Raw genomic sequence first — 23,876 nt, 5'->3', positions numbered from 1 at the left:
TGGAGGTCATCTCACCAATCCTCTCTTCGTGGGTCTTGTCTGTGAGCCTATTGGTAATCCAACAAGTGATGTAGAGGCTTATGCTCAGTTTAGCGATTTTTATCAACTATACCCAAGTAGGTTATTGTATCAAATGCCTTAGCCAGGACCAGGTAGGCAGTATGCACTGTTTTCTTCTCATCCATTGGTTTGGTGACATTCTCAAAAAAGTCCACCAGATTTAGTAGGCATTACCTTCCATGACAACTTCAAAGTGGTCTGGTCCAGTGTCTCAAGGTTGCCTACGTCTTTGTTGATCATTTTCATGATAATTCATGCCATGGTTTTGCATATTAGACTAGTGGCTCTATAGTTTCTGGGGTCAGTTGATAGTCCACCTTTGTGAAATAGGATAACCATTCCAGTCCTCAATTCTTGAAGTACAAAGTCTGTTTTGAAACTATAATTAAAAAGTGACGACTCAAGTGGTCCTGATGGGTCATGTTTCAAACTGTTTAGGAGGCATCCCGAGATATTGTTGGGGCCTATTAAGGCTGTGTTTTTTGCTTTAGCGAGCACCACTAGTGCCTGCTCCCTGCTAATAGTTGGAGAGATTATGCTAGTAAGTATTTCATGGTGGGAGGCAGGGGGAGATGCCCCTTTTGCTTTCACTCTGTGTGGGTGCATCCAAGGGTGTTTCTGTTGCCTTTACACCCTCTGAATCAGTTTGGCCTCATCTTCTGAGCTTGATTTCAGGGAGTGGCTACTTGGGTCTTCCTATCACATATCTGAGGTGTGACTTTGGTTTGAGGTATTGCTTTCTAAAACCTCTCTTAGTCCATCTTGTATGGTTAACTCTAATGGAGAAGTAGTTTAGATGCTGCCTTACCCCAGAGTCCAAAGCTCAGGAGTGAACTGGGCAGTTGCTTACCTCTTTTGTGATACAGGGTCATGAATGTGGGATTTCAACTATAGAGACAGGAGATGAATGCCACATCTTGCACAGTGTAGGCCTTGCCTCATTGTATAATATACTTGGTGTGTAAGGGACTGCATGTAGGCCCCAGTTGACCCAACTTTCCTGCTAAAGTTTACTGTTTACTCAAATATGAGCCTGGTTGTGATTGTGCTTTGGCATAGAGCGGAGGCACTATTATATGTGAAAAATAGAGCTCTGCAGCTCCTAAGTTCCTCTCCCTTTGGGTGAAATCTCTTTAAGTAGATTTTATGTAGCATTAGGTCTTGCTTGCACCTAGGCTTGGACTGAGCTTGAGATATATAATCACTAGGTTTTCTGGGCATGCCTCCTTTACAGTCATGTTTTGTTGATGCTATCATGGAAGCATTAAGATACTGTCATGCTGCTGCTTAAGACCTTGGGAGGAATGATTCCCTATATCTACCTATGGCAGATCGGAACAAAGTATTTTCAGAACTTCTGAAGGCTGACCAGTGTTCCAAAAGATGTCATCATTCTCTCCCAAAAGGTCAGCAGGGTTGACATGATGGGTATATTCTTCAGACTTATTGCAGCTTAAAGCCCCCAAATGTGAATCTAACCTAGCTAGATTCCAGTCACTATTTAAGTCAATCTTAGCTGTATTTGGCTGTTGAATCTTGGGTCAGAAAGGATCTTGCCCCCATCCTGGCTACTGCTTTATTGGTTTAGCCCAACTTAAACTGCTGTCTTTATCTCTCAGATTTCTTTGAGAAGGGCTTTGGGCACAACTGTATGACTTAAGTGGACGGCCTAGCTGAGGTTGTCTCTCAAGGGGGACAGTTTGGACAGCCATCTTCTGGATTCTGAGTAATGTCCCTCCATTTCACTGTTGCAGTATTCATTACAGTAGGAATTCCATGCCAAGGGTGTTCTGACGTCTGGTCAGTGTACCAAAGCCTTTAGGTTGCTTTAAGGTACTCCTTACATCACATGTATGCACCTTGCATAGTGTAGGGCATAAAGGTGATGTCCAGACCTACCACCTCACAACTTTGCTGCCAGTCCAAACACCATCTTTTGATTGTCGGTCTGAAAGCCCATTCCATTGCTGGTTCACCAAGCCATTATAGATAAGTGCCCTGTTGGGATTTTTGTTGTCTTATCTTTCTTTTGCTGTATTGTTGCTTGTGAGGTTTAATGTCATCCAAGAAGAGTAAATGCCAGTGTGGGAGATAGATTTCCCATAAAGACCACCACGAACAGTGTCTGTTGTGTCTTAGCGCTTCACACAACATACATCCTGTTCTATCTGTCAGGCCTTTGTTCCCAAAACCTTTCATAGTAGGCTTTCTTCTGTGGTGCCTTATGAAAATTAACATCTTAAGCTATTTGCTAAAGACATGAAGTAGGGAACTTCCCGCTCTGAGGGACAGCCGTCTGGGAATAAGGCAGTCAAGAAACCTAGGTTGGAATCTTCTGCTGTTCAGCTTATGCTGGATGTCCCACCTGAGGTGAGTGATAGCTCGGAGGTTTGCCTGGCTTCATCGTTGGATTCTACTGCCATGACAGGGTTGGAGACGGGCAGGGATTCGACCTTAGGCATGTCCGAGGAGGCAGTGCAGACGTCCACTTCAAACATTCAGGGAAAACTGCAGCTGATTATTTCTGAGGGGCCTGCGGGTGTTCCAAAATTTAGTCAGAGAAGTTGTCCCTACTACAATTATTGAATGCCATCTGAGGTCTGAGACTTCCAATTTTTTTAAGGCAGATGTTTCCTTAAAAAAAAGCAGTAGACTGAAAATATTTCCTCAGCTCCTAAGGATCCACAGATTGAATGGCAGTCCTTTACTCTGGAATTGTTTAGTGCTTTGATGGCTTTAAAACCTCCACAGGGAGTTTGTGTACCAGACCCACCTTAGTCCTCTATCCCCCTTAAGAGACCCAGAGAACAGAATTCCTCTGAGGAGGAGGCAGAGTCAAATAAGAATCCCTTGCTTAGTCCTCCCAGATTCCCTCTCATTTGGATTGTGGATCAGAGGAAGAGGAATCTACCAGTCCTGTTACTCCCTTTGAAGATATTTCTTTTCAGAACACTATGTCTAGGATGATGGAGTTCTTTAAATGGGATTTTGCTCAAGTTTCTGAAACCCAGAAAAGTTGTTATGAGCTTCTGAAATCCAAAAAAGTTATTATGAGCTTCTGCAGATAGATCCTCCCAGACCTCCTGCTATCCCTCCTGTTTTGGCTGCTTTGTTGGATGCCTTTTCTAATGCTTCTCAGCCCTCACCCCCCCAAAGCCTGATAGGTTCTCTGGGTGCCTGAAGACTGTAATTTCTTGTACAAGTGTCCTTCTTGCTGTCCCCTTGTTGGTGTCCGTTGCTTCTGACAGACCTGCTCAGTTGCTTCCTTCTAAGTTGCTGTCTTCTGATAAAGATAGCAGAGCTGTGGAAAGGCTATCCAAAAAGGTCTATACGTCTGCTACCTTGGCTTTTAGGGCTGTTAATTATCAGACCAATATGTCCAGGTAATTGTTGGCTCTGCTTTCCCAGGCCTTAAGGTGATTTCTGATCTCCCAGATTCTGAAGGTAAATCTTCTGTCTTTTCCCTTTTAGGGATTTCCTCCCAAGTGGCTTGTCATTCCATCAGGTGTAGTTATGATGCAGCAGTTGCTTCTTCTAGGGCTGCATGCTTCAACCTTTGCCTGATGATATCAAGAGTAAGATGATGGATGCCTGTCTAGATAATAAACACTTGTTTGGCGAAGCTGCTGCTGATTAAGTCCCTCCAGTTTAAGGGTGAGGCTTTACAGGAACTTACATTTGTTTGTTTCTCCTGTGCTTAAATTTCAGAGAAACTACCCCCAATAAGCCAGCCTTTGTTCACAAGCAAACTCACCCTCCTTCTAAGGGTAAAAAACGGTGGCAAGCGGGCTCCTCCTGTGAAGGCTGCTCAGACTTCTGTGCCTCAGAAGTCGTCTCCTGATAAACCAGGTGCTATCTGACTGTCCTATTCTTCCCAGCCACTTTCCTCTTTCTCTTCCCTATCTGTCTCTTTTCCTGTTTAGCAAAAGATTTATCAGGATTCCTGGGTTCTTTCCAATATCCTCCAGGGGTATTTCATGGTTGGGAAATCTCTTCCACCTTTTGTGGGAATTCCTGAGCCCCCCTCAAGAACAGCTGTCCTCCTTTCCAGGTTGCTTTGAGATCTTTTGACTCAGGGTATGTGGATGGGGTTTTACTCCAGGATGTTTGTAGTACTCAGGAAAGAGGGTACCAGGAGACCAATTCTAGACCTCCCACATCTAAACACTTTTCTGAAGGTGCCCTCTTTTTGAATGTTGTCCCTTCATATTTGGTTCCCCTCTTTTGCTTCCTCAGACTTAACTGGTGTCTCTGGATCTCAAGGATGATTATCTTCATATCCCCATTCATCCCCTTTTCAGGAAGATTTTACATTTCTGTGTTGCTTCCTGACATTTTCAGTTTTCTGCTTTGCCATATGGTCTTTCTATTGCCCCAAAGATATTCACCAAATGCCTTGCTTCTGTGGTTGCTTTTTGCAGACTTCATGGGATCTAAGTTTTTCCATACTTGGACAACGTCATGTTTCAGGTATCTGCTCCAGAGATCTTGTTGCAAAATCTCCATTTTGCCATTTCCCTTCTGCAAAGCTTGGGGTTCATAATAAATTTCCAAAAGTCTTTTCTGACTGCTTTTCAGGACTATGTTTTTCTGGAGTGCATGATCCAGACTGTACTTATGCTGGCATCCCTGCCTCCTCCCAAGGTCTTAACACTCATTTCTTTTTTCAAAGTATTTTTCCTCTGGCTTCTATAACAGCCAGGGAATTCATGGGAGCCCTGGGGTTCATGGCCTCCACCATTCTTTTGCTCCCTGTGGCCAAACTCCACATGAGGAAGTTTCAGTGGTTTCTGAAGTCAGTTTGGCTTCAACAGACACATCCCCTCAAATTTGTAGTTCCTCTTCTGCCTTGTCTCAAGAAGGAACTGCAGTGGTGAATTCAGCAATTGTCTCTAAATCCAGGGCTCCCTCTTCACCCCCCCTTCCCTCTCAGGAGCAGTTCTCAGATGCTTCAGACATGGGATGGGGGAGCAGCTTTTAGCTCTCTAAAAGTGCAAGGTGTTTGGTCACCTCTTCAACAGAAAAGAGCACATCAGTGTCAAAAAGATGAAAGCTCTTCTGTTGGCTCTTCAGACTTTTCATCCTCTCTTCTCCCTGGGACCTCTCAAGGTGGGCAGTGCAGTGGTACAGCAGTTAACGTTGTCACATCACAGCAAGAGGTTCTCCCCTTCGATTCTCAGCGGGGGTGCCTTCAATGTGGAGTCTGCATGTCCTGTCTGCATTCCTGTCGATTTCCTTCGGGTACTCTGGTTTTCTCCTACATTCCAAAGACATGCCTCTGGAGTGTTTCTCCCCGGGCCTCCACTGAAAATAGGCTCTGTCCTAGCTGGACTTTCCTAGTCAACAAATAATAATAAACAAATATATATTGCTGCTCTTTACATTCTTTATAGGGTTACATGGGTAAATATTGGGCTGCGAAGTAAGTCAAGTCTTCTCTGGCCTTTGTCAGGAGCAGGCTGTATAGGCAGAGGTTTTGTTCTCTGATGGATGCATTTCTGGTAGCAGGTAGGTTTGCTTCACTGCCAGCTGATGCATCACTCTTACAGGAGAATGAAGAGAACCTGCAGGTGTTCTAGGTTCAGGGCAAAGTGAGCATCACCTGTCCTTGCTCCTGGGCCAGTCAGATTGTCTTGCTTGTCTTGGCTTGGCTCCTTCTTGGTAGTTGGACTTCCTGTTGTCATTTTGATTTGGTTTGTTTATTCCCTAAATACACGTCGATGATTAAGACATCAGAATGTCTTCTGTTATCTATTCACTGCCCTTCATGGGATGAGAGTACAGTTGTAACATCACTGCTATGCATGCAGCCGTTAGAAGTTTTCATATTGAACTCTGTACATCCCCAGTGCTTAATCACAGAAAAGCAAGTAAGCTGTGCTTCAGCATTCCAGTCCTTCGCTGGCTGGTGTGTTTAGCAGCCAAATCACTAAACAAACCTGGGCTACATGAGTCATAGTCAAGGCTTCAGGATTCTGTGCCACAGAAACTGTACCTGCTCATTGTGATTGAATAGATAAGCTATCCCTTTGCTGTTGAGAGTGGACAGCTCTTTCTTGAGCTGCCTTGCCATCAGCTGCTGCTGTTCTATGCAGAGTTTCACAAAAGCATTGGGGGGGGGGGTTTGCACCACTTTTTGGGTGGAGATCACTGTTGCTTTGTTTCCTTGGCCTAACACCTCTTCTCTTCAGTGTGTGTAGGATGTTTGGGCTCTATCATTCTTCAAGAAGCAGGTGGGAATCCTTAGGATTATTGTCTTACTGTACCCTCTTCAATGAAGTTTGTTCTTTCCTGGTTTCTGGGTGGGGTGTCTTCCTCTATTCCAGCTGTGGAGGTGGAAGTCCTAGAGCCAACAACCCCAGAACTGTTCAAATGTCTGTTCTAAGATCGATGGGAATAGAACTTCTCTGTGGTTCACTCCTGTCTTCTTTACCCATTTTATCTGGTGCAGGGAATCTACGTTTACCAGCATTTATCCTAACGTCCGAATGAACTTTTTCTCTACAGTCTATTTTTAATTTTTACTTTACAGTTTGTTTACTGGGGTAGTCCATTGGGCCAAGAAGAGCTTGTTTTCAATGGAGTGCCGGGGAGAAAAGCTCTATGAACAACAATACAATATGAGGACAATGCGTTTACATTTATGTAATACTATTGAAGCATGATGGTATTAAACAACATGACAAAAATCCACGATTGCAGTGAAAATGCAGTCAAAAAAGCAGAAGGTAAAATTACACACAAACACACACTGCACACCACAAACCACACACACACACACATCAGTCAATTAAAATAATTGGTGCATATTCCCGTTAGATTTTTACAGTGTGAAATAACACAGGGTTGACATTACAGTTTTACGTGAAATCTTAGTGGAGTTAAAGTAGGATAGAGGGATAAGAGGTGTTAATTGTTGAATGCAAGAAGGATGGGACAATAAGCAAAGTAGAGCAAGAGTATTAGTAAATGAGAAAAAATGAAGATGGTAGTAGTCAGAGAAACTCAGTATGATGAAGAGAAAAGAAGTAAAGGAGTGTGAGAAATGGGGAAAAAGAGGCGAGTCATGTGTGATGAGGGCAGGAACATTCCCAGATGGGTTTAAGATGAGAATGAAGCAGGGTCTTTAAGGTAGAGTGGTTGTCTGTAGTACAAATAAGAGGTGACAGGGAGTTCCAGAGGCGAGCTAGGGAAAAGGATAAGTAGGTGTTTGACTGGAGGATGAGCAGGCTTGTGCAGGTCAAGCAAATTCTGGTTATTGGATCTTAGAAGTCTGTTGGGTAGGTGCATTTTGAAGGAGGAGGCAAGGGAGGAGCAGATGGAGGGATTAAAGATGAGTTTATGGGCATGAGTAAGTTAAATGTAGGTAAGATGGTTGGGAAGTTTGAGCCAATTTAGTTTGTGTAGGGCATTGCAGTGGTGGGAGGAGGATTTATAGCCAGTAGCAAACTTAGAAATTTTGTTATAACAGGAGGATATCTTTGTTTTTAGAAAAGATTGAAGGTTGACAAGAAGTGGGGCACCATATAAGAGAGAAGGAATGAGGAAGGTGTTGAGTATACAAGTTTGCTCTTTTTTTGGTGTCTGCTGTTGAGGCCTCATTTGAGACCAGCTCTTAACTATTGGCCTGAAACCCTCTTGGTCAAGGAGTTTATTTGTTAAGTTTTCTCATTCTTTGCCTTGGTGGGGAGTTTATTACAGGGTTCCTTGAGAAGGAAAGGGGTCATTTTTTGCCCCTTCTGTGGCAAGGAACTTTATCCTTTCTTCTGAGTAGCTTATGGCTTTTATGTCTAATCTTGGCACAGTTTTCATTCTGGTGAATGGAACTATTTTGCTAGACTCCCTGAGCTGCTTTGTCTCTTCATGGATAAGAAGAAACCCTTGAAGTAATTCAGAGCGGAGTCACTAGGTGAGAACTCACGAGACTTACCTTGCCCACTTCTTGAGGAGGCCAGTGACAATCTCTTCTTTTCAGTGGCTCATTAGAGATTAGGGGAGGCTTTATGGATTGCCTTTCTTTGAATGTTTCCATTTCTGAGTGTTTTATGCTGGTAACCATTTGAAATGTTGGGACCCACTAGAGTGAGACCAGAAATACGGAGACTGAATTGCAGAAAAATGGACTTACGTATTCTAGGTCCTGCGATGCGATTTCTCATTTACTTTGTGTGCGACTGAATGCTTCCCTAGGTGATTTAGTCATGTCCACCTAATGATTTGACATGACATCCCAAAAAATGAAGATGATGAATGCTACCCTGGCTTTATTGCTCAGTGACAGGAGGCTTGGATTGCTCTTGTCATCTCTTTGTTACTATGAGATTGAACAGTCCATCCAGCTGATATTGACTGATGGGTTCCTTTTAAACTGAACAAGTGTACATCTGTATAATCACTTGTTAGCAGCTGGATGAAATATTGCGTATGTCCATTATTTGCAGAAGATGCTTGCTGGTGGCATGGTGGTGAACCGACAGGGCTGTGGATAAGACATCATTGTGTGTTGTTACTGGCATACTTCCATCCCCAGAGCATATTAACTTCCATGAAAAAACAAATGCTAACAGGGTCTTCTTCACAAATAAATGGTACATTCTTTTGAAATGTTTTGCTTGAATTTTTTTATTGTTAGCAATATGAAAGGTTTTATTGTTTAATTCCTATCCAATTACACCTGTTCATGTTTGTATTGATTATCATTCTTGTGAAGTTGTATGTTTGTAATATTTTATCTCAGCTTTGTGCCTTGGAAGTGGCTGAAAAAGAGGCCTGTACCAAATCACTTACCTGTTTAATAAATGTTAAGTAAATATATAATAGTAAATACTTTCTTGGTCTTAAGGAGAGTTGAATTTACCTATCAAAATGTCTTGGGTGAACTGCAAAATAATGTTATGATTTGTGATTACTACGGAAAAAACTGACCTTTATCATTCATCCATTTAAATGTGCATTTCCTAGTTTGTATGTACCATTAGGGCTACTTACTGTTGCTTGAATGTGCCGTACCGCAAACATACGTGTCCTTAACTAACCAGCATAAGCCCACTGAAAGTGGTTCAGGTTCATTCACTACTGCCCTCCCACCTACAAGCGTTCAGCACCCAGTTAATTATTTATTACTGTTGAACCCACTCATGGCATTATAGGGCATATGTGGAAGTTAGTTTTCATTAAAAACAAGAAGTTTGCCATGTACTTGTTAACTGTGGAGTTGATTAATTTGTCTTTGTACAGCTGCTTTCTGTGCAAGTTTCGTGTTAGTAAGTTAAGGAGTTAAAGCTAAAGTGATAACGTTGGGCACACACACACACACACACACACACACACACACACACACACACACACACACACACACACACACACACACACACACACAGTTCTGCTCACAAGTGGAATCACAGCATAATCTTGTAGATCTGTACACTATTTCTTATTTGTGCTTAAGGATGGCAGCAGTGATTTGGGAGGGGGAGGTAATTTGTGACTGATCTGGGCCCTTTTTGGGTTTAAATAAATACATTAACTATAAAAGTTTGAGCAAAGCTGTATATTTACCAGATTCTAAACATCTGTAGAGGAAGGACTGCCTTGAATGTGATTATGTCCTCTAAGCTGTACGAATGTGAGTAGAAGCATGTTCTTCTTCACTGAATTAGTAAGTCCCAAGGTAGATTCGCAAATCATCTTGTGTGTAGTGTCTATATGTCTGTACGAGTGATTAAAACGGGTTAGCTGTTTTGTAACACTGTGGCATACAAATACATATTTTTAACATTAGTCATTTCTGTATACAGATAAGTTTGATCAGTTCTGGGCCATAAATCGAAAACTAATGGAGTATCCTGCAGAAGATTTGGGGTTTCGATATATTCCTTTCAGAATATACCAGGTAAGAATTTGTAATGCACACAAATAGTCTACTAAATTTTTATTTGGAAAAGTATGAATGCAAAACATTTTATATCACATTTTATGTATTTTAATACAGATTTAACATTTATGTGTACATAATGAAGTATATGCTGGAAACAAGCCAAGCTATGAAGTGTTGAAAAAATCAGTCTAGCATGAGTTCTAGCCGAGCTGGTTGATAATGTTGACTTTTAATTGGTGTTTCTTCACTGCGCATACCTTATTTTGCCTTTTTCAGTTTTTCATATAGTGTGTGCCTGATTCTGTCCTTTTCCCATCTATAGAAATCTTGGCTAAATTTACAGTTCTAGGTTGCATCTGTTAAATAACCTATCGATCTGTTGTTGCCCTTTTTCATCTGATTCCACCTTTGGGAACTCTGATCCAGTTCAGATTTGGCCTCGGCAACTTCAAAATTTCAGATCTAGGATTTTGACCCCTCCCCTGCTCATAATTCACACTCAACTGTCAAATTACCCCATATCTCATTATGTGCTTCAATCCAATAATCACAAAGGATCTGAGTTCATTTTTGGGATAAGCAGTGTTTACCTTCTAGATCTGATGATGTCCTTTTCATTTTTTCTCAATTATGGGTTTCCAAATCCAGTCCTCAGATCCGACACAGATGCATTTACCAGACTTCGGATCCAACTCTTGAGATCCTCCCTCTACTCATAATACCTTACTCCATCCCTATTGCCTCAGACCTTGTTTGCCACCATCATGGTTAGACCACAGGTTGTGCTCTCAAGCACAATCTTTAAATTTTAAATCTTAAAACTTAAAATTTTCATTTATACCTCCCTCTTCACTTTGCTGGGCGTTAGGAATAACTTTGTTTTTCTTCTGCCTTTTTTTAGGTATCTTTTGTGCCATTGTTGGCGTTCTCTTTACCTTTTAAGCAGGATACTACTTATTGTTACCATAGTTGGTAACAATTTCCTTTTTCTCTGCTCTACTGTAAAAAAATGTTGTATACTTTATAGTTTAAGTTGTAGATCTGAACTAGTTTGATCTTCAACCTGTGGGTTATAGATCTGTATCGGATCCGAGACTGCAGTTTCACTAGCATCTGATCCAAGCTCCAAGTTCCTCGCCTTACCCATAATAGCCCTCCATCTCCTTCCTTCCCTCAGATCTCGTTTGCCGCTGCTTTCCCTAGAATTGTGGTCTTGGAGCTCCAGGTGTCGTGCTTGATTTAATAGTGTTTTTCTCAGAACTTTTGGGGGTAAGAGTGAACTTTCTTGTTGTATTAGGTTAGGGTTTCCCTTTCCTTTCCCTCCCTTTCCTCGCGTTGCGTCAAAAAAAAAGAGTTTTATATAGGTGTGTCTGTGTGTGTCTGTGTGTGTGTACTTGGTCTAAAAACTGTTGATTTCTTCTGCCTTATTTTCTGACATGGCCAAACAGAAGATGCCTGTCTTTAGAAATTGCGCAGTGTGTGCCCATAAGTTATCCCCAGTGGATGGCCACACTCTGTGTGTGGTATGTTTAGGGGGTCGCACATCTGTCGACCGACTGTTCTATTTGCACGGGTTTTAACCTGTGGGCCTTGAATGATCGCAAGGCCAAGCTGGTGATGAAGGGACTGTTGTCTACTTCAGGGGCGGCTGTCCTCGCTACTACTGCTGCAGTTATGGTGGTGACTGCTGCTGCTTTTCAGCTTCTTCCTCCTCCCAGGCCAGGACTCATCCTCCTGTTGAGAGGCCTGTTGAAGGGGGTTTGCCAAGAATGGAGAAAGACAAGGCTAGGAAGAGGTGTCCGGACCAGTCAGGTCTGTTGGGTCTTCCCCAGAAACTCCAAGCTGTTTCCAGGCCTTGTACTCCTCAGCTCGGGTCGCCGAGGTTCTCACCGGAGCGGGAGGAGGCTAGACCTTCTTCTAGGGTGTCGACGCACCAGCCTTCTAGGTTGGTGTCAGTGGCTTCTTCATCGCGCCACCTGAAGTTTGAGTGAAGCGAAGATGGACAAAAGGATGAGAAGATTTATTCGCACCCAGATCCAGATGGGAGTCTTGCCAGCTCCTTCTCCCTCTGGAGGGGGGAGCTCGCTCCCCTTTTTTTCACTCCAGTAACTCTTTCTCAGATCCGACCTCCGGTATCGGAGTTTTCGGATCCGAGGAATCTCTGAGTGGGGGGGAACGGCGCCGATGGTACCTTGTACCTCAGTGCCATTGCCCTGAGCACATTGGATTCGACGAGTTCGAACCCGAGCAGCTCTCGGAGCCATAGTTTGGGCTTCTGATCTGAAGTGTGGTTTCCATTGGCTTCAGCCATGTCGGGTCATGCCCCCCCCCCCCCTTCGGCATCTCAGCAGCTGCGGGCTCGACTCTGATTCCCCTGTCGGGTCTGGGTAGGGCAGCTTCCTTACTGGTGGCCCAGGAGGCTCATTCTCCTTCGGCATTCGATGTGGTGGAACGTGTACTCTCTAGTGGGTCGAGACCCCTGACTATTTCCTCAGATTCCACCCTGGCTCCCTCGACTCTGGATGCGACCGTGGCCATTTTGTCCACTCAGGGACAGCCTGTGCCATAGGCGGTTCGCCTTGCGGAACAACAAATGGTTTGTGAGTCTACTTCAGAGAGTCCCACCGAAGAGATCCCTCGCAAGCGAACATGCAAAAGGAGGCACCTGGACTCCTCTCCAGAGACCCTCACTGATGATACTGACTTGGAGGAAGTGGAAGGTTCCCACAGATCACCCCCCAAGGATGTCTCCTTTGGAGACATCATGGAAATCCTGCACCAGCAGGGGGTTGGCTGGCCCGCCCCCAAACCTTCCTCGGACGAGTCGGTGTTCCTGGAGGCCTTTGACACGGGCCCGTCTACCTCCTGGGTATTCAAACCCCCCCCCCCCCCCGTGGATCCCTTATTGGGCCTCATTACCACAAGGGCATGGAAGGAGCCAGACACGGTGGAGCCAATTCCCAGGTTCCCTGATAAGATCTTGAGCCCTCCAGTGGACAGACCAAATTGGAACAAGGGGTCCCCTGTGGACGCCATGGTGGTAGCGGCTGCCACCAAGGAGGAACTGGCCCAGGAAAGTTTTACAGTCCATCCCCCCGACCGAGAGTCCAGGTCAATAGATCGTATGGGAAAGTGGACATATGCTTACTAGACTACAGCGAGACCTCGTCAAGGAGTTCACTGAGTCGCCCCCAGAATCCATGCCTCCAGAGGATAAACACACCTCCGGAGGATAAACACACATTCTCCACGAGAATGGCCACTCAGAGCAGTTGCAAATATGTCCATGCATCTCTTGTCACATGCTACTGAAGGAGCAGCAAGGGTTGCCGAGTCCGATGTTGCCATGAGGTGATACGCCTGGCTTAGGCTTTGTCAATTCATTGAACCCTTTAAGGCATCTTTTGCGAATGCCCCTTACAATGGTTCTTCCTTGTTTGGGAAGACAGTTCGTGAAACGTTAATCCAGCATGAGAAGGATGAGAAGACGCTGTCTGCCATCAGAATCTGCTTCTCTAACCCCCAAAGATCCTTTTCCAGGAATCAGAGGGGGCAAAAGAAGATGTATTTCCAGAAGTCTCAGTATTCCTGGGACACTTAGGACTCGCCTTCCCCTAGAGGCAGAGGGGGTCAGGACAGACGCTTGCCCAGAGGAGGCAAGAGTCCGAGAAATTTTGGGTCTCGAGAACCATTCTCGGACAGACCCACGCAGCAGCCCTGAGGGGTTGCCCGACTGCTCTGCTCTGGAGGCAGTCGAGGGTCGTCTTTCGATGCATCTGACAGTATGGGAGTCCGTGTCATCAGACCGTTAGGTGCTGCAAATAATATCCAGAGGATATACAGTCCTCTTTCTAAGTCCTCCCATTCCACCAAAATACGTCCCAGACGTTCCACCCGCACAAAGGGAAGCAACAGAAATAGAAATCAGAAAGCTGCTGAGGAAACACATCATCCAGCCCATTCCCGTTGACACATCCTACTGTGTGAAAGAACCTGGAACAAATGCCTGATCCGGACTTATAAATACGACAGGATTTTACATGAAGTGGAACAATTTGTCAAAAAAGGGCTTGAGATGAAAACTGTTAAATTAAACAGGGATAGTAAGGATTATGCCACTAGTCAGGCATACTCTCATTTCAAGGAATTTAAGTGGGTAAACGGCAGACCTAGTTTCTTGACTAATGCTAACATAATGGATTACCCTCAACAGGACATTCACAATGTTAATGGGCAGCATGTTGAACAATTTGAGGATGAACTATTGACTGAGACTGAAGCTTATCATGACAATGAGGTTTTTTTTAGATCCCCACCCCATAAGACGCTCGGAACGTATTCGGGAGCGCAACCAACAACAAGGGAGGGGCAGTGGACAGAGACCATACAACAACAAGAGGAGATGGTCTCGGATGAACAACTAATTTTATCTAACAGCAATTTTGTAACTCACAATGTGGCAGTGTTGCAATCATTATATTGCAACATTTTTTGTGATAATGATTGTAACAATATTAGTGATTATTTTGATAACAGGGAGTTTTTTCCCCTTAATGTAGAACCTGTTTTAGAACCTGCTTTTGATACATCTTTTATGGATTGTTCACAGGCTGATTTATCAGCCATTGGTTCTCAATTGGGAAACAAATTTAAACAGTGTTGCACATGTTGATATTGAAGAGATGAAAGCCACTGAGATAGGCCTGGATGGCTCATTTGGTTTAACCCAATTAATTAATGCTAAACACACTTGTAATTTGGTTAAGGTGGACAATACATGTGTTTACAACTTTTCTGATTTAGAGTTAACTGATAACTATGTATCTTTATTTAAGAAGGGGTTTATATTTGTCCCTTCTTTTAGAAACGACATAGTCAAAGTGTTGGTCAATTTCAAGTTGTATATTAGACAGTTAAATCTAGAAGTATTTTTCCACAAAAAAACCTAGTCCTATGATTGACAACATCCTTAAGCTTAAGAGGTCGAGCACTTTTATTCCCCCTGCACACCCATGTATTTACATCTTTGAGAAATTGTGAGAGGCACAACTTAGAAGAACTATTAAAGGATCTAAGAGGGAACTGGATAATTTAACATCTGGTGAGAGGTTTTGTTTACACGAATTAACATCTTCTAACCTATACCGGGTTATGAAACCAGACAAAGGAGGTGGTGTGGTGATCATGTCTAACACTGATTATTCCAACAAAATGCACAATCTTTTGAATGACACCAATATATACACAAGAGTATCTAGGAATGAAATGTATATGGCATGCACCAACATTGACTGGAGTCTTTGAGTGGTTAATGGAGGGGGTCATAGATGGTAGTGAATACCACTATTTGATGGTTGAATCCCCAGTGACCCCCTCCATTTTTGGAATTCCAAAAATGCATAATCAGAACGACCCACCTTTTCGTCCAATAGTGTCAGCTAAAGGTTCTAAAACAGAAGCAACGGTTTCATACATAGATTTTCATTGTAAGGACATTGTTAAACATTTGCCTCACATTCTGAGGGACTCATGGCATTGCCTGGAGATTATAAGGCAGAAACAAATGGTTGAGCCTTTTTTAATGGTGACCATTGATGTTATAAACCTTTTTTCAATTATTCCACAGGTACAAGGTTTGGAAATGTTCAGGAGATGTTTGAACAAATACAGTGGTTTCCATGCAGTTAAACATTGTTTGATATTAGATCTCATGGAAATGATTTTGGTAACAACTTTATAGGATTTGAAGGAGAACTATTCAGACAAGTTACAGGAGTCGCCATGGGTGCTAGGTGTGCGCCAATTTACGCCAATCTGGTATTGGCAGAATGGGAGATGGATAAGGTTTTCCCCTCAGAATATATGAACCAGGTATTGCTTTATTTACGATACCTTGATGACATCCTAATTTTTTAGATTGGGAGTAGGGAAGAGATTCACACCTTTGTAGACTTCCTTAATACTACTTCATTTTTAAAACTTACACTATACATGGTGACACCTGTAACTACTTGGACATATTGTTATACAAAAATTTACAAGATGTTAACATAAATTCGAGTATATATCGTAAGAAAACATACTCTAACAATTTTTTGCACTTTCAAAGTTGTCACCCATATTATATCAAGAAGAATTTGGCTAAAGGCCAAATGGTTAGATTATCCAGATTGATTAGTGAGGATGAGAGGTTTAACATTGAGTTGACCAGCTTAATTAGCATGCTAACAGAAAGGGGTTACCCACAAGAAGTTCTGTTTAGAATTAGAAAGGAAATTGAAGTAAAAAGAGGTACATCCTTTAAGCCCATTTTACATGGAGGGTTAATAAAGGAACCCCGAGATGAGAGTGGCTTGGGGTCAGAGACCTATATTAAACACAAAAAACGGGCTATGATCTTACCTTATAACGAGCAGGTAGGTCAAATTACTAGAATTATTAAAGATACATGGCAGAGTGCTTATGATAGTGATATCATAAAACCATAGGCAACTCCCCAATTTTTACATACAGTAGGGGCAGGAATCTCAAAGAACTGATGGAAACTGAATACAGTACTGACTTATATAAGAGTTCAAAGATGAGTAAATGTGGATTATGTAGTATTTGTAAATATATCATCAACGGCCCATATGTGGCTGTTCAAGGTTTTTACAAAACTATTAGGTGTCCCAGATTCTGTAATTGTAACACCAAAATGGTTGTGTACATTGCTACATGTTTGAGCTGTGCAACTTTCTATGTTGGTAAAACCATAAGAAAGTTGCAGCTCAGAATCCTGGAACACCTTGGAGACATTAGGAATAAAAGATTAATGTCCTATATACACACAGTGTGAGTTGTCCTAATTTTAGGAGATTTTTGTTTTTTGTAATGGATATGTGAGTTGTCCTAATTTTAGGAGATTTTTGTTTTTTGTAATGGATAGAATTCCTTACAACGACAAAGGAGGTGATGCAAAAATTTTACTGGAGATGAGGGAGTGCTTCTGGCAGTTAAGGCTAGATGCATCCAGTCCTCCAGGCATCAACGATCGCATTTCGATGTCCAGTATTTTAAAATACAAATCTACATGTATTTAAGGTGTGTTTACTTGTTTAGCACATTATACATATATTTATTTATTTTAATATATATATATATATATATATATATATATATATATATATATATACATGTTTTTTTATTTAATATGTTTGTTTTAACAAGGTGTATTTACTTTTTTATGTCTGCGTAATAGGTTTTTTGCATATGTAGGGTGACTATCACTGCAGCTTTAGTCATTAATTGCATTTGGACTGTGGTAGGTTACATGAAGGGGTGTGTTTGCAAGCTGAGGCTTTATTTACCACAAAAAAGAAAAGATTTTTTACTCTGATGCCCGAATTTAAACGGTTGAAAGCGCTTAGTCATTTGCCTTTAATGTAAGGTTTTCTACTTGTTTTTCGCTGTTTATTGTTCTATTAAAAGGTCACAGTGTCTGGGGAGCTGAGTCTGTTTATTTTTTACTCCTTTATGCGTATCCCTGTCTTCCCCGATTCCAAAATTTTTTGCGGAAAGCAAGGAGGCTAAAAGAGCTCAGTAATCCTTATTGCCACTTTCTGTGCTTGGCAAGTTTGGTTTCACTTTCTACGATCTTATCTTCATTATCCTCCATGGATACTCAGGATCTCCTCTCTCGCCCATCAGAGATTCAGCACCCTTACATTCAGGCCCTCAAGCTGACTGCATGGTTTCTCCACTTCCAATAATAGTTAGACAGTCCAGGCTGTCTTCCCTAGTTTGTGATATTATTCAGGCTTCCCAAAAGGATGGTGGCAAAAAAGTCTATAAAAGTAAATGGAGATTGATCCTTTTTCTGCACCAGTTTCTGATGATCTTCATCTTTTGACAACTCTTTTTCAAAGATAGAGCTAGTTTCTCCACAATTAAACTTCAGTTGGCAATTTTAAATTTTCACACAGGGCAGTGTGACATTATTCTGGTTTCTCAAAAGGATGCTGCAAAAAAAGTCTATAAAAGTAAATGGAGATTGATCCTTTTTCTGCACCAGTTTCTGATATTCTTCATTTTTTGACGACTCATTTTCACAGATGGAGCTAGTTTCTCCACAATTAAACTTCAGTTGGCAATAATTTAAAATTTTCACACTGGATAAATCTTTTTCCTCGGTTTCCTTTAGATTGTGTAAAGCTTTTTTTTGAAAGGCATTTTTTGTTTTGAGACCTCTGAAAAGGGATCCTTCACCTTGGGATCTTACTGTGGTACTTAAAGGTTTAACATAAAAACCCTTTGAACTGTCAGACAAATCTGATGTCAATTTTCTGTCTTGGAAGATGATTTTCTTGGTAGCTGTAATTTCGGCAAAAAGAACATTTGATCTCTAGGTTCTTTCAGTAAAAAACTGTTACACAGTTTTTCATAAAGATAGTTTCCCTGCAGACAAACCCCTTTTTACCTAACGTGGCTTCCAAAAATAACATGAGTCAATCCATTGACTTACCAGTTTTCTTTCCTATTTTTTCCGATAAAGGAGAGTACATGCTACACATTTTTGATGTGCACAGACAATTACGTTTTTACCTTCACAGGACAAAACAGTTTAGAAAGTCATTGTTTGGCTCAGATGTTAAGGACACACAAACAAAGTGAAAAAGATGGTGTGATTCTTTCTGATGTTAGAGTCTTTTTCCTCCACTCCTTAGCGAACCTACTTCAGGAATTAGAGAGAAGGGAAGAAAATGTGGTTCTGAACATTGTAAGGTCCTACTGAGGAAGCTTCTTTGAACAGACCTCCCCGCAGTAGAGGAGGAGGTAATTTCATTTGTCATTACCCAAGAGACAGAAGCAGATTGAAAAACCAAGGATTTTACTGATCCTTTTCTGAGAAATCCTTTCAGTACTCCTGAAGGGTTGCCTGACTGCCGCACTAGTCAGGGTGTGCCTATCCTTACACCCTGGTGGCCATCACTTCAGATTCTTGGGTGTTGAGGATAACTACAGGATACTCAATACCATTTCTAACAATGCCTCAGAAAAAAACAAGGATTTCTTTAGTGCCACCCAATCAGTTGGAATCCACGACAGCAGAAGTAAACAAGCTGTTGGAAAAAAGTCATCCAACAGGTCCAACCAGACTTGATTGGATGTGGTGTTTACTCCAGGTTTGTTTTAGTTTCAAAAAAGACAGAAGTCATTTAAACCAATATGCAAGACAGACACAATTCAAGATGATCACAGTTCAGTCCATTTTGTCTGTCCAAAATGGATGCCTGGAGGTGCTCTGTCCATTTCCAGGATGCCTATTACCACGTAAAGTTACACAGACACTCTAGGAGATTTCTCCATTTCCAGCTTGGAGCCAATCATTTTTAGTTCAGAGCTCTGGCCTTTGGACTCACCACAGCCTCCCAGATGTTTGCCAAATGCATGGAAGCAGTAACAGCCTATCTCAGACTGCGGAGGTTCCAGTTCTCCCTTTTCTTAGATGATTGGCTCCTCACCTGTCTGACCAAGGATCTAATAATTCTACAACGGAACCTCTTACTCCAACTGTTTCGCCATCTGGGGATTATGGTGAAAAGACAGAGGAACAAATTGTTCCCGATTCAGAATGTAGAATTTATTGGATGCTACCTAAACTATACAACTCTGATAGCCAGTTTGCCTCCACACAGGGTTCATTCAGTCCACCAAGTGGCTTTACAAATGTTAGCCAATCCAGCATGCTTAATTCTGAATCTACTAGGGCTGATGACCTCAACCATCATTCTTGTTCCTCTGTCAAGATTTTACATGAGAATTCTACAATGGACACACTCAGCCCAATGGTGTCAGTGCTATCACTCCCTCAACACCCGGTCAGGTTAACCACAGTATACAGAATCCACATAAAATGGAGGTTCACATTGTCAGCACTGACAACAGGTTGCATGTTCTCTTGCCTCTCCACTATGGCAGTAGTTACCATGGATGCTTCCCTTTTAGGTTGGGGGCATTACAGGGGGAAGACTGTTCAGGGTACATGGACATCCTTAGAAACTAGTCTCGACATCAGTGCTCTGGAAATGAGAGCAGTCCTTTTGTCGTTGCAGGCATTTCAAGAATTCTTCCAGTGGGTGTAATTGCAGTTCAGTCAGACAAAATGTCAGTGGTCTAGTACATCAGCAAACAGGGAGGAACCAGGTCTTACACTTTATGTTGTGAGGCCATGAAGGTTTGGCAGTGGATGATGTCTTTCCATCGTTTTCTGCCAGGAACATATATCCTAGGGACTTCCAGTGCATTAGCTGAGTGATTGAGCAGGTGCATCTTCTTGCCTCATGGTCCCTCAGTTCAACAGTGGCAAGCAAAATCTTCCATCACTGGGGCCAACCTTGCTGCAACCTGTTTGCCGCCTATCTGAACAGCAAGTGCAGCCGTTACTTTGCACTAATCGCTCCACAGGGACAGTCACTGTGGGACACTGATGTAAAGTTGTTCTCAGTCTCCTGTATGCATTGCCTCCATTTCCACTAATTATGAAATTAATTCAGAAAGCCAGAAGGTCAGGTGGTTTGTATCAGCCTCAACAGGTTTGATTCCCATATCTTTGGTCTCAACTGTTCAGTCCACCCCTGACTTTGTCTCACAGGCCAGATATGATCTCTCATCCTTCTGCGCATTCTCTCTCAGACCTAGACTCATTGAAATTAACTGCCTGGTTACTGCAGTTCTAACGATAGCCAGGGATACCAGGTTTCCTGAGACTGTTCATATTCTTTCTGCTTCACAAAAATCTAGCACCAGAAGAGTGCATCAAAATAAATGGGAAAGATTTTCTTACTGGGCTATAGGGAGATGTTTAGACCCTTTCTCATCCTCCTTCCCTGTGCTCCAGAATTCCTGTTTGAACTATTCCAAAAAGGTTCTAGTTTTTCAACAACTGAAGTTAAACTGGCAACCATTTCCAATTATCTCATAGGCCGCAACGAGATTCATTTAATTTGGTTAAAGTTGTCTTAAGACTTTCCTTAAAGGAACTTTTTTTTTGCCTTCCAACAATTTGAGATCCTGTTCTTCCATGGGACATCATGGTGATGCTTCAAGCTATCACACAGTCCCCCTTTGAACCAGCAGATTCAGTGGATCTTAAGTTCTTGACATGGAAAAAGATGTTTTTGTTGGCAATCACTTCAGAACTCCAGGCTCTCTCATGTAAACCACCTTATTTGCTTTTTCATAATGACTGAGTTTTTCTAAAACCAAATCTATCTTTCACCTCTAAGGTGGAATCCGAGTCCAGCATAAACCAAATCATTAATTTGTCTGTATTCTTTCCAAAATACTTTAAAAAGGAGAAATATGCATTATCTTAACTTGATGTTCATAGACAACTTAGATTTTATTTATATAGAGCTAAGAACCTTAGGAAATCAGACTAATTATGTATATCCGTCTCTAAATCAGATTGCAGCAAGAAGTATCTAAGATAACACTTTCAAGATGTCTATCAAACTGTGTATATTTTGTTTGAGAAGTTGGGTCTTAATCTTTCTATAAAACTGACAGCTTATTCTCCAAGGGCAGTGGTAACCTCCACGGTTTTTCAATACCATTTTCTGATTAATGAGATTTGTGCAGCTGCTGCATGGTCTACAGTGCATATCTTTGTGCCCCACTGTAAACTAGATGTACAGTCCAAAGCTCATTCCTCCTTTCCCTTTGCTGTTCTCGGGAACATTCTTTAAGTCCACAGAGGAAATTATGTGGCTAGGGATTCTATCCCAAAGGTTGAATCAGACAAAAATGGACAACATCAAATAAGAAAGTTATGTACTTACTATAACAATAGATCTGTGTTGTCCTATTTTCATCTGGTTCTACATCCTTCCCTCTATCCCCCTTCCAAATTATCACCTTCAGCTCCTTGGAGAATGGGTAGCATCCATGGGAGTGTGTAACCTCAGCTTCCTATTAAATTATGTATCTGTCTGTAATTTTATTACTTATTAGGTATATTTTACATGGGGCAAACGCAGTCTGAGCTAATTTGACAGTTGAGAGGGTATAACGAGTAGGGCAGGAGTCAGAGACCTGGTTTGAAGTTGCCGAGTGTGAGTTGGATAAGAGTTCCCAAAATCTGAACTAGATGAAAACAGGACAACACACCTCTGTTGTGGTATATACATAACTTTCATGTTTCTATCACTATACATAGATGCAAATTTTAGGATGACATTATTTTGGCATTTGTCCTTGTTTTCATTTTGTGGAAATTTGCCAAATGAGATTGTTTGCTAAAGCTTGTTTGTGCTTGGCCTGAGGACTCTGTGCTTAAATTTGAACTCCATGCTGTTAATTTTAGGCTATTGATTTTAGATCTGCTTGAAATGGTTTAACGAGAGATGTTGAAGTAAGCAAGCAGTATTTTCACACATGCTCAGTTTAAATTCTGCTAGCTTCCAATAGACTTGGAGGTTCTTGTAAGTGTTAAGGTTTGCTTTCACCATTGGGATCCATGACATTTTCAGTTTTTCTCTGTGGTGGTCATTTTATGATTTTTGTGCACCTGTTTTATTTAGTAAAGACAAAAGAACAATGCATTTCTCTGATGGAGTCTGCATTTACCTTACATGTGTAGTAGCTGGGCACTTGTCATCAAATAATATCATCACTGAACTCAGGATTTAGGACATTCATTTAAGCTTTTAACTGTATATTCTTTCGCATGGTTTGTAGTTGTTGAAAGTCTCTTAATCATTTTATGTACAATGACATAGGTAGACGTACATTAATAGAAATGTAAACAAACCACAGTAACATGTTTTCAATATTTTCATGCAGTATACATAGTTTTTTATTTTTAGCAATTTTAATTCACTCCAACATTACATAAATTGTTCAATCCTGCCTTTCCTTAAAAATGCACTAATCCACGTAATCTACAACCAGCTCAAGCAGGTGAGACCTCAGTTGAATGTCTCATCCAAAGGACAACACACTCAAAGGTGAGTGTGCTGCCTGTTGCACCATTGACATTGATAAATGTCAGTTTAACAGCAATTTCTATTCTAAACTCTACTAACCCTCTACCTCAGCTGATCTTTCAGTTAGTACTCCACTGTCTCTTTCATTTACATATACTGTTTTACCAGTCCTCTTTAGGAAAGCCAGTCTACCTGCAGTCTATGATTGTGCTTTGCCTCATCTCACCTTGTTACTTTTCCCTGCCTAGTTATTTAACCCAATTTCCGTGGCTCCTTTGCTGATTTTCCCCAGTAAATAGCCCTCGCATGCCTATTTTCTATAACCTCTAGTTGCAGACATTCCTATTGGTAAAATGTTTCGCCATTCCCATGTTAGCTTAGTTCTTGGAATGCTTTCTGCTGCTTGTGATTATACTGTTCTGTATGGATGATAATGTTCGTTCTTCATAAGGACCTGCATCCAAAATCCTACTTTCTCATTTCTCCCTGTTTCATCATCATTTTCCACTTTGATTCATAACCTTTTGTTTTTATGTGTATCAGCCTTAATTGCATTGCTCTAAATTCTAGCTGCAGATCAGACAATCCTAAACCATTATGTTCTATGGGGAGAAGCAACTTATCCCACTTGATTCTTGCCCTCTTCCACTCCAAAATAATCAATAGAGTTGAAGGAATTTATCATCCACTTCTTTTCCTCTGATTGATAAAAATATGCCTGACCTGTTTATAAAACTAAAGATACTAGTAGCATTTTCACTGGTTGTATCTTACTGTCCATATCCGTAATCAGGATCTTCCTGTTTCTCAGTTTTGTATGATCTTTTGTTTAGTGTCTTCCCACATATCCTTAGCTGCCGTGACAGAATCTTTTTAATCCATATACCCTTTTTCCCATATTTTGTTTAAAATCTAAGCATCCTAGTCGTCTAGTACATTGATTTTTTCTACAAATTTTCTTTATTAGCACT

General features: G+C 41.6%; 1 protein-coding gene across 2 annotated transcripts in view; it reads left to right on the top strand.

Moving 5' to 3' along the window:
* Positions 1–23,876, top strand: part of ATG5 (autophagy related 5) — a 1,857,662-nt gene that overhangs the window by 856,267 nt on the left and 977,519 nt on the right. For both annotated transcript variants that reach the window (XM_044065239.1, XM_044065232.1), the window contains exon 6: positions 9,858–9,952. In XM_044065239.1, the coding sequence (XP_043921174.1) occupies positions 9,858–9,952 (95 nt within the window). The remainder of the gene's footprint in view (positions 1–9,857; positions 9,953–23,876) is intronic.

Source organism: Protopterus annectens, chromosome 1.part0 (assembly GCF_019279795.1).
Source record: "Protopterus annectens isolate FY-2018-M chromosome 1.part0, PAN1.0, whole genome shotgun sequence".
Taxonomy (NCBI): Eukaryota; Metazoa; Chordata; order Ceratodontiformes; family Protopteridae; genus Protopterus; species Protopterus annectens.
Note: the sequence above shows the minus strand (reverse complement) of the source record. Positions and strands in the feature narration are given on the sequence as shown.